The sequence below is a fragment of the Accipiter gentilis genome, chromosome 32, assembly GCF_929443795.1.
Source record: "Accipiter gentilis chromosome 32, bAccGen1.1, whole genome shotgun sequence".
Lineage (NCBI taxonomy): Eukaryota > Metazoa > Chordata > Aves > Accipitriformes > Accipitridae > Astur > Astur gentilis.
Window position 1 is genome coordinate 20,454,351 of NC_064911.1, and position 11,957 is coordinate 20,466,307.

The window sequence follows — 11,957 nt, forward strand, 5'->3', positions numbered from 1 at the left end:
TAGCAAGGAGAAGTCCAACATACAATGTAAAAAAAAAAATGGTACTAAACTCTAAGAATTCAAGTTATTGTTTGTATTGATGTAATCTTATTATAACAAACTTTATCCATACAGACCATTAATTTGGAAACCTCTTGTAAATTACTCTCTCCATGTATAAATGCAATATATGAAGCATGACATATGAATGAAAATATATACTTTTTTTTCTTGGCATTTGTGCACTAAGGAATACAAAAGAGGAAGTAAGCTAGGGGTCCGTGGACAACTGATGTCATCTCACTAATTTGCTTTTTTTTTTAGGAAAATCCGGAGAGACTACCCTTCCAAAATCCTAATTCAACTGTGTTCTGCATTACTTCTACTCAACTTAGTTTTCCTCCTTGACTCATGGATTGCACTGTATGATACACGAGGCCTGTGCATTGCAGTTGCAGTATTTCTTCACTATTTCCTCTTGGTTTCTTTCACCTGGATGGGCCTAGAAGCTTTCCACATGTATCTGGCACTTGTGAAAGTCTTTAATACCTATGTACGGAAATACATTCTTAAATTTTGCATTGTTGGTTGGGGTATGTATTTTTTTTTCCTTTTAGATGCTAAATAGATGAATCCTCTTAGCAAGTATTTCAGTGAATGTGTTCAGAAGTGAAGGTGAAGCAGTCATTAAATGTTATGATCTTGCAGTGACCAGGTATTCCTTATCAGTAAACGTGATCTTATGTATTCCACCTTTATGAGGTAGGGAACTCCCCACTAACTGCAGAACTGAGACTGCTGCAATGCAAACTGGTAATAAATTTTCCTTGTGCAAGTACAATAGAACCAATTTGGAATGCGCATAACAGATAGCATCAGTTGCGTTATTAAAATAAATGTCAATAAATATATATATTCCATTTCTGGGATGGCACTGTTGCTAACAAAAAGCAGCAAAACAGATCTAACTGGATAAAGGATGAAGAGATTCTGGACCTGATTATCCTCTCTGGCCACTTAAGTAAACATGAGTGAAGGCACTAAAATCAATAGAATTGTTTTCTTAAAATACATAAGAAAGAAAATCAGGTATCCTCTATTTGATATTTTAAATCGGTTTGATGAGGGATGGTATTTGTTGCCTTATTCAGAAACATTTGGAGCTAGCTGTGGAGAAGAACTCTTGTTTCTTTGCAAGTTACACTCCTGAGCTGTATGAATGCTCCAGTTTTTAGATTCTTTCAGACAGCTAGTAGCCAACTAGAATTCAACAGACAAATTTCAGACACAAGTTGTAGATTTCACAGAAAAATATAATAATTTCAAGTCCTCATAATAATACTGTCTTTGTCATGATTTTCACTTACATGTTTGCTTATACTTTTTTAGGGTTACCAGCAGTAGTTGTGTCCATTGTGTTGGCAGTATCACCAGACAATTATGGACTTATAACCACTGGAAAGGTTTCAATAAATAGACCTGATGAATTGTGAGTTAAAGACAGGTGCTTTTTTTGGGGGGGGGGAGGGGAGGAGGGGGGGAGGTCGTACGAAATTGCTTTTCTTTACAGGAAAAGTGGGGAAGGGAAGAAAGCAATGGGAGAGCTTTGAAACAGTATAGCTTTATGGTACGTCATGCGTTTTGTGGTTATTGCCTATATAAAAGCTCTTACCCTTTGGCCAAAAAAATATTTTACTAAAGAAGCAAAAATGGTTTGTGCAACAAACTACAGCTTTATCTCATGTTTATTTTACTTAATTTCTGTTTCTGATAGTGGTTGACAGATTGTTCTTGTGTTCTAGCTGCTGGATTAAAAATAGAATTGTCTTCTATATTACTGCTGTGGGATACTTTTGCCTGATATTCCTGATCAATATCAGCATGTTCATTGTTGTGCTGATCCAGCTCTGTCGTATCAAAAAGAAAAAACAACTTGGTGCTCAAAGAAAAACCAGTATTCAAGACCTTAGGAGTGTTGCTGGCCTCACATTCTTGTTGGGAATTACTTGGGGATTTGCTTTCTTCACAGTAAATGAGGTATTTACTTACCTCTTTACCATTTTCAACACTTTGCAAGGTAAGTTTGTCCTTCATGCGACAGCACATTGTGTACAGTATAATGAACAAAACATTTGGAAATGGCATCTTCTTGATTCAGCAATAAAGATATAATTCTGATACATGCTGTAATATGTTAATTAAGTTAGAGATGATACTGCTTTACTGCAATCTTAAGTTACAGTTATGTTACAGTAAGGTACAGGAAAGCTAGCTACTATTTATTGGTATAGTGTATTCATATCTATAAATACTGTTACTTTAAAAATATATGCAAACCAGACACCACTGGAAGTGACTGTATTTCTCTAGTCAACAGATCAATTATAAATACTCAGTTGCTGTAAGTGTTCACATAGTAATGCAATTAATGTAGTGAAAACTGCATCATTTCTCCACTTACCTGTAAGGCTTAGGAGTGAGGCATGGCATTCAACAAAGGGCTGTTGAGACGGGCAAGGCTGCAACATCTAGAAGTTAGTGGTCTAACTTTTAAGCATGGCCTTTTCCCTTTTTGATAGAAGGAAAATTTATGCACTTTGTGGATTTCGTTATATTTGTTGTTCTTGCATTTGTGTGTATGCTTTCCCTCATCTATGTAAGGGAAAAGTACTCTTCAGTGTTTAGAGTTGTAAACTTTTTCACCAAAGAAGGGTGTCATTACCTTTGATTAGAAATTTCAAAGAAATGAAAGAAAACTAAAACATCGTTCATTAAGAAATAGTAAACGTCAATTTTGCAACATTCTCTAATGTTATTGCTTTGCAGGGTTCTTCATTTTTATCTTCTATTGTGTAGCAAAGGAGAATGTCCGTAAACAGTGGAGAAGATATCTCTGTTGTGGGAAATTCAGGCTGGCTGAAAACTCTGGTATATGAATATTTCTCTTTTATTTACTTCTGAATACTTATACTCAGTGTTAAGTTCCTAGTATTTTGCAATACTTCTTAAAAAAACCTCAATAAATCATGTTGCTGCAGTTGCAGTTCTAATTTATTATCCACGGTATAATAAACCTCCAAAATTATGCTCTTTAAAGGTGGTAGTGGATGCCGTTCTTACATGCTTACATGCTGTTGTATTAAGCTATTAACTGCAGTTGATCTCTTCCACTGCAATATAAAGGCATGTCTTTGCAGTAGACTTTTATCAGTTAGAAACTGTAAGATTTGTTCCAGCTTCTGAATCAGCTGTAGTTTTACCAGCAACTTCCACAAAAACAAAGTGAAGCATAGTTTAAACCAAGAAAACTAGAAATGATTTTATGTTATTATGTTACTCAGTAGTTGACTTCTCATGAAGCTGTATAGTTTTCATACACTTTAACTTGGAGGATCAACTGTATTTTAGTTATTTTTCTGATCTGGTCTGCAGTCGTGAAACTATGACGCTGCTTGTATTAAAAAAGGGACATGAGAAAAAGCAACTAGATTTAAATAATTTCAAACATCAAGAATCATAAAATTCTTAGGAGAATATCATTCTGTCTAGAATACTGTGAGGACAGTGGGTAAAGCCTTGTTTTTATTTTAATTCAGTTGCATTATTAACTATATTTTTTTATATTGCTTGTATGAGTTATGCTATTTTCTGTGACATATATCTATTGTAGACTGGAGTCGAACTGCTACTAATGGTTTAAAGAAGCAGACTGTAAATCAAGGAGTATCCAGTTCTTCCAATTCCTTACAATCAAACAGTAACTCCACTAACTCTACAACTCTGCTAATGAATAATGATTATTCAGTGCACGGGAATGGAAATGGTATGTATAATGAAAAATAGTATTTCTCAAGCTATTTTTTTTCTTGTCTTAAAACAGAAGTGCTATGCTCTCTCATGCTAATGTAAAGTGAAGTGCTGAGAAAATATTACCCCTAAGTATAGGGTCAGAATATTTCAGGATGTCTTCACAAATAATACCACACATCTGTTTTAGGGAACTATAGACAAAGTTTTAAAATATCCATTTCATTCAAGAGTTCCAGTGGGTTGTCTTGATTTATATATCAAATAGCAGGTAATAGTCATTACTAGAGCAATTACTTACCAGTAGCTGCTGTTAACACTTTTCTTGACACCTTAATATATGACAATAAACTTCAAGCATGTTTTAAAACAGTTCATATTTTAAACCTTATTAAAACAAACATTGCCTGAAGAAGAAAGAAATTTAGGTTAATAATATAACTTGAAAGTATGAAAGAAATCATGTAGGAGGTAATATGAGGAAGAACATTAATGGAATGCTTACATGGAAGCTGCTTATGAGAGGTGAAGTAAGAGAAAATGGAGAGTAACTTATAAAACCACCTCAGTGAAGACAGCACTGTTGAGAGGGCTGCCTCACTGTTGGCTACTGAGTAAGTATTGAAACTGAATTTCTCTATAGCTCTTTATTTCCTCTGTGGGGTTTTTAAGGATGTTTTTGCCTAACAGATATATATCTTTGTTGCAGAAAACAATTCTTCAGAAGTAAAATTCTCTATCCTTCCTGTTCTAACACAGTACTATCCTCTGAACTGTTGCCTTCTGCTCTGTTCCTGAGAAGTTGAAATGCAGGTGCATGTAGCACTCCAATCCATTTCACTTGCAAATGGGCATGGTTTATTTGTCTTTTGAGAAAACTAGATATGAATCTGCACTGAATGTACTTCCTGAAAAATTATTTTTTTCAGTGGACATAATCTAGTTTTTCACACTCTTGCTGATTTGAGCTCTCAGTAAAGACAATCAATTCTTCAACGAGAAAAATAACTTACAAATCTGTAATGTATAAAAGCCTAAGTTGACCAAAACTTACAGGACATTACTCCTGCGTGCCTGAGGTATTTTTCCCAACTGATCAAGAGTTGAGGCTAAGAAGTTGTGCCATCAGCTAAACTGGTTAGTATGATGTTGTAGAGCACGCTCACAGAGGCTGTGTTGTCCTCGTTTCCTGGCATATGCTGTCAGAACACAGCAGATAATCAGTGGGATAATCTCAGCAGATATTCTCTCAGATGTATGGAGTAAAAGCTGTGGAATTCATATGTGCTGCCCCCTTAATAGGTTATTGTTCATTTGGATGTACTAGCTGTATACTGTAAAGAAACCACAACACTTCAGGAAATGGGATTTGGACAAGTCCTGAAAAGCTTTCCAATTTGAGCTTCTAAAATTAGTTCTTTTTTTTTTTGTCATTCCTTTATAAAACCTCTCCTTTTTGATACCACACAATGCAATTAACTTACTTTGTACCTAACAGGTCAGTTGAGAACCAGAATCCAGTAACTCTCACTGTCATCAAATACAAAGCAAGGCAATATTTTTAGGTATATGTAATACCTTTCAAAGAGAGAGAAATTTTCAGGCACAAAAGCTTGCATGTCTTGTAGGGATTTTTTTCCAGCCATGTTAGTTATTCTGATGAAAGATGCCACCTCTCCCTGCATCATTTGACATGCTTATACACAGCTACAAAAGCATTTTGGCTACTTTTCTCAACAGAAAGAAAGATAACAGAAATGTTTTACTGAACTTGTTTGTTGTAGCAGCTGAGTGAATGGTCCTGTTGTGGCTTTCTGGAACAAGTTTTTGTTGATTTGGGTAGTATTTTAGAATGAGATGCAAAATTGCTGGTCTAAACCATTGAGTGATGCCAATTCTGTGGGATGTGCTCCAGTTTTGTCCTAGTTTATTGACATAATTAGAACTTTCCAGTGTGAGAGTCTGTATGTCCTGTGCCAACAACTTCTCAGACAAAGCAGCTGAAAGAACTTTGATAGAAATTTGTTCCTATACACTCACAAACACAGATGTCTCAGATGACCCATCTCATCTCTTCTTGTATTTTATTATATGTTTTGAATGCTGTGAACCTTGTGAACCACATCCTCCATTCATATCAAAAGGGTTGTACGATACCTTGCCTGCATAGTTTATTTGACTAAATAATTCTTCTGAGTCTTTGGGACTTCCACAAGAAGAGGCTAAATTTATGCTTGGATAGAGCTGGTCCTCCCAGCAAAGCTCTTTGAGGCAATTCCTTACACTTAATCTTCCAAACATGGGGCAGTTGTATCTCAGAAGAGCTGGGCAAATGCCTCCAAAAGGTAGTTGACTGGTGTTAGGACATGGGACCTTCTAATTTGCTGTACGCGATTTCCCTGCTGCCATAGCTAGAACTTCAAAATAACGTTGCAAGGCTTCATTTAAAAAAATGAGCTCCAAAAAGAAAACATTCTAGAAATTAAGACTTATGTCATGAATGTACTGAGCTGTAAACACTTAATGGTTTTGTGTGTGTCTATACAGCCTGTGGCTTTGCTTGCCTACTGGACTGTGTAACTTCATCTTTTCATGGCACACTAATATTTCCTTGTTTTCAGTTTTTCTCTTACAGGTTTGCATGTTTGGGAAACTGCCATTAGGTATCACTTGGCTGAACCTGCAGATTTCCTTACTGAGGAACAGAAACCACCTTTCTGAATTTTTTCACAGAATAGCTTTATTTTCCTCTCAGATTTTTCCCTAACATTAGGGCACAGCTATTTTGAGTGCTTCTTCTAAAATAAAACAGTTGTAGTCAGGCATGGGGTTAAACAACTATATATGCACAATTACAGTGTCAGCAAGTATGGTTATTCTCTGTCATTTCAGTCTTTAACTGATTTGAATTGATTGACTCTCTTCTGCTTATCTTACCCTGTTTACATTTGTGCCTGTTTAAGTGCTTGATGGCCTTTTACATTAATAATTAAATATTAGACTTTATATTTAAGAGGTTTTGCATAATCTGTTGGTCCATTGCTTCCATTTCGTGTGTCCAGTGGCAGCTAAGTAGTTTGGCATGGAATTTGTAATTTTTGACAGCCATCACCACAAACCCACTCAATCTTGAAGTGTTTAAAATAAGTTACATGCATTACATTTTCAAACTGGTAGTAGGCTTTATCAGCGAGAAATACGTTCACATCTTATTTAAAAAGTGCCATCTGTCATTCCAAAGAAAAGTTTGCCAGTGAGACTTTGGTGCTGACATCTGCTTGAATCAGTAGAATAACTGCTGAAGCATATGTAGTCTGCCTAAAGTCAAGGATTAGTTTCTAGAGGAAGTGTTTGGGTAGACCGATACTAAACCTGTGTGCTTGGGGGCCCTGGCCCAAGCAGAATAGAGAAAAGCAGTCCAGCCCAGTCACTCAAGCAGCGGATTCCTTTCTGAGGGAGGGATTAAATGCAGGCGAGGGGTGTCAGCAAATACTTATCCCTCTGGTGACCCCAACAATAAATACTTGAAGAACACCCTGTAATGTGGCCCTGCCCCTTCTGGAAGGGTTCAGAAGCTTGAGGTAGTGAGAGTGAAAGGGGAGGACAGAGCCAAAGCAGAATTCTGCTCCAGGATATTTGAGGTATTTGATGGACCAGGCATACTAGAGGGGCTCAGATTTTGATCCCTGTAATAGAGTCATCTTTCACTGCCTAGAGGTTTCTCACCAGTGTTTTTCCTCCTCCTAAAACCATAAACCACAAGCACTTTCTACCTTCACTGTTGTGCCTTTTCAGTAGATTTACTGAAATCTACTGAATCATGATGATGTTTGTATATGAAGTGTTGTGAATATTAACACAAATAGCAAACCTGGATGTTTTATGTCTTTTATTAATTCTGTTTCTGGTATAAATGACAGCACTGCATCTGTGTTTGTGAACTCATTTCTCAGTGTTTAACAAAATGATCCCCTCCCAAAACAAACAGTAGTTGTGGTTTTGGTTTCCCCATTATGGTATTCCTTATAATTTACTCCTACTCATATTATACATAAGATATCAGGATCCTGGCAGATCTTTTAAACTTGACTGCTTTGCAAAAAAAAAAACCAAACAAACAAAAAAAAGAAAGAAAAAAAGAAAGAAAAAAAATCCAACCAGAAGCATTTGCACAAATACTTTCAATAAAAAGATCCTAGTTCTCATCAAAATTATCTAGAACGTGATGCACAGAGGTAGGAGATTCTATCTGGTGAACTGAGCATTTGTGGAGCTTTTCATTAATAAGCTTCAATCAGCAGTGGTATTACACATGTTCATGGTAGACTCACCTAAATGTGTAAGATTTGTAGTCTAAATATGGCTTAGACCCATGACTAGACCTAGGCCATATTCTGATTGTCCTCCAGAAATAAATGCTGCAAGTTGGGTGCTTTTCAAAGGAAAAAAAAAAAAAAAAAAAAAAAAAAAATCCTTGTTTTCTCAAACACTTTGTTTAGATGCATGGCAAGCCTGAGAAACCTTTTAAACTTACCTTATTAAAGCAAAACTAGAATGAGAAGTATTTTGCATCTTACCTAGTGATAATTATTCCAAGTCAAAGTCTACATTCTGAGTATTGTGACCTTCACTGCTTAAAATATGGAATCCTATTGTGCATAAATATATTAACATCTCTCACATCTCTTACTGATTTCACACAAGAGAAGAAATACATACAGAATACATACAGAAAAAAACCCACATTTTGAAATTGTTTGAAAAGAGTGCATGAACTCAGCAGTGACTGAAAAAGCATTGGGAGACGTGATTCTGAACATTTCTGATAGGGGATGCACTTTTTTTGTTTCAACAGGCCATCTTTCCAGTGAGAAGAATGGTGTTTCTTTCAGTGTACAGAATGGTGATGTGTGTCTCCATGACTTTTCAGGCAAGCAACTTGTATTTCAAGAAAAGGATGATACAGGCAGCCAAAAAAGCCATATCTCGCTCAGAAGGACTTCAAAGAGGGGAAGCTTAACTTTTATTGAGAAAATGTGATTTCCTTTTAAAACAGCACATTGTTTTACAGTGTGAAGTAGAGATTTACTTTAACAGTTTTACATAATGTGAGCAGACCAAGAACTGATTTTATTTAATATATGGTACTGGAACTTCAAGGCAGCCATGCAATGGATTGACAAGGACAATTATTTAAAAAAAAAAAAAAAGAAAAAAAAAAGAAAAGGAAGCTGCTATTTTGACAAAATATCTTGGTTGTCAAATTACAGCTGGCACACTTCCATTTTGATTCTTCATTAGAGGGTTTTTTGAGGTTGTTTTTTACATTTTAAGGAAAGTTTTGTTTAGACTTTTTTCATTACAACTAAGTTTATCTGGATATAATGCATAGTAGTATTGTATAAATGTAGGAAGTTACAACTTGTGCGTACAAATGATTTTACCTGTAAAAATGTTAAGCTACACCGTCTTCAACTTTTTGTATGTTGTAGTAGCAAACTATAGTGATGTACATAAAAATATCAACCTTTAAGCATCTTAATGATACTTTTATATTTATTTCCTGTAATATAAATAGTCCTATGTATAGAAAAATAATTGGTATTTTGTTTTAACTTTTATTGTAAGTTTGCATTTTTCTCAATTGAGATAATTAACTTTAACATAGAATGATATGGAAGATAATTTGTTCAGTAAGCAAAGTCACTTAGAGTGGTTTAAGTATATTCACTTAAGTACAGACCTGTAAATACAAACACTATCAGTCTTGAACCTTTAGCGACCTCTTAGTACACCACAGAGGGATAGAAACTGGGTATCATCAAAGTAGAGTGCCATGAATGAGGGAGTGATAAATAAAGTAGTCAGTAGGTTATTAAATACAAGTAAGTTATGTTTGTGGCTTGAGTAAATCAGTGGGAGCTTTTGCCATTGATTTCAACAGGGTCATTATTTTATCTTGAGTGGTGGTTCCAGAGATGAAACACACTGCCATTTCTCAGTTGCAATGATAAAGAAAAATAAAGAAGTGTTATTTTTTGAAGAAAAAATACAGAGAATAAATGCTAGCTGCTATATTTAGTAGCTGAGAAACTGTTTGTTTCACTGTGTGGCTGGTTTTTAAGGGGCAGCTCTTGAGCTATTCTAATGAGTATTTCTGCTTGTACTTTGGCCCTTGGTTGGCAAGCCAAACCCTGAGGCCCTAGCTCAGTAATTCCTGAAGGAAAATTCCATTTTCTTTGTGGTATTTGTCTGAAAAGGCTGGATTTTGGCTCTTCATGCACAACAGCTGAAAGCCCATACAACGTTGTGAAGATTCTTGCTGAACCCTGGTTGTGCCTCTTCTTCCTCACACAGGTGTGCAGCTGTGGCCATCACTTTTTTCCCTTGTGTTCTTGGGCAAAGGTTGGATGCTCCTGGAGCAAGAGCTAGGACAAACTGGCGCTGCACTGTGGAGTGCCAGACCCTGTAAGGGGCTGCATGCAACACATGGGTTCTTTTGGTCACCTATGTCCAAGACTACTCTAAATATGCTTTTAAAGTGAGAATTCAAAGTATTTGTTGTCTTTATCCACAAGGTTTTAACTGCATGTTAATAAAAGACCATACTGGAATGCTAGTAGCCGGAATGCATTTCTGTGAATGCTTTAACATTTGGCTAATTGCCTTTGCACTGTTTCTTGTAAATTTATTTAATATTCTTGTATTTATATTTTCAACTGTTAAAAAAGTAATAAATTTACAGCAAGTACAACACTTAAAATATAATAACTTTGTTCGATAAATGTGTCGTTTCACAGGGCTGTGTTACAATTCTTCAGATTACATGAGCCTTACTTAGTATGTAACCTCTTGGAGAAAATGCTGACCTAGTCCTTACATTGTCTTCCACGTATTTAACCCTTCATGGTTCTAGCAGATCTGGTTTTTAGCAGAGAAAACCCTGACATTAGACCCTCACGTCTGCTGAAGCTTTTCGAAAAGAACACTATCAGCAAAAGCACATAGCCGAGTTTGGCTTCAGTAGTTCAATTCCCTATGAAAATGCATATTCCACTGTCACTGACCTGCTTGCAGTCTTTGGTTTTCTTTTTGTATACTAACATATGTTAGGATTCTTTTTATTGTTTTTATTTGATACATTCCTGGGGGTGGGGAGTCTTTTCTGACTTTGCACAAGCTGTAGTAAAATTCTGCACCCACAGCAGCGTATCATTTTAGCTCACTAAATAATTATCATCATTAAACTAGCTGAAAAAGCGTTTGCACATTGGGTGTCGTAGTATCCTTTTGGTCCTTGGTCTCCTGTGCGCTGCTAGCAGTTTAGCCGTGGCAGCGCAGAGCTCGGTGAAAGCTGGAACCCCTTCCCAGAGCACAAAGTAAAATTCTGCGCACCTAGTTGTGGCTGCAAAGCTAACTCGGGGACATCCGTAAGGAGGTTTTAAGCTTAGTCATAGATAAACAGCAACATGCTGCGTACAGCTGGCACTACCTTGCTCAGCAAACCTGTTCCCTAGGCCTGTGCCATCTTTGTAAAAAGTAGTGCCCTGAAGCGGGAAGTTCGTACAGAATTTAGGGGAGAGTGAACTGGCCCGTGGTCTGGGACTGCGCAGCCTTCGCTGAACAGCAGCTGCAGGGCTCTGGCTGATGGAGTTCTGAACCTCCGAGCAGTGCCTGGTCCCCTTCCTGCTGCGCAGAAATGCTGTCCGACGGCCACCACTGAACAAAGAGACGGTCTGCTTTTAAGACTCAGCTGTGGCTATCAGTTACAGCCAACGAAGTAAGCACAGCCAAAAAAAAAAAAAAAGTTACAAAATTAACTCTGTTAGTGTTACAATTTTACATGAGAGAAAAAAAGACAACAGAAAAAAAAAAATCCTTTCTGAAGGCTGAGTCAGTCCCACACCTCCAGCGGCTCTGCAGCACCCATCCGCTCTTAGTGGTATTTTTCTTCTGTCGCCCAGGAGCACAGAGGGAACTCACTGAAGATTTTGCCACCGTATGTCACACGTGTCTTTTTTTTTTTTTTTTTCCTTTTAAGTCTCTGTCAGGTGTCTAAGTCTTGGTTCTCTTTGCCTGACTTCCCTTCCTGCTGGCTCCTGTCCCATCCGTGTTGACGAACTACAGCGTGGAAGCCCGACTCGTGGAAGGGCAAATGGAGTCAAAAGTGC

At 36.9% G+C, this 11,957-nt stretch overlaps 1 protein-coding gene across 1 annotated transcript in view; it reads left to right on the forward strand.

The window, feature by feature from the left end:
- ADGRG2 (adhesion G protein-coupled receptor G2) overlaps positions 1–10,505 on the forward strand; it is a 59,188-nt gene extending 48,683 nt beyond the window's left edge. Inside the window, exons 23-28 of the mRNA XM_049834833.1 lie at positions 304–572; positions 1,369–1,468; positions 1,782–2,056; positions 2,806–2,907; positions 3,650–3,802; positions 8,642–10,505. Of these exons, the coding sequence (XP_049690790.1) occupies positions 304–572; positions 1,369–1,468; positions 1,782–2,056; positions 2,806–2,907; positions 3,650–3,802; positions 8,642–8,826 (1,084 nt within the window). The 3' untranslated portion in view covers positions 8,827–10,505. The remainder of the gene's footprint in view (positions 1–303; positions 573–1,368; positions 1,469–1,781; positions 2,057–2,805; positions 2,908–3,649; positions 3,803–8,641) is intronic.
- The last annotated feature ends 1,452 nt before the right edge of the window (positions 10,506–11,957 follow it).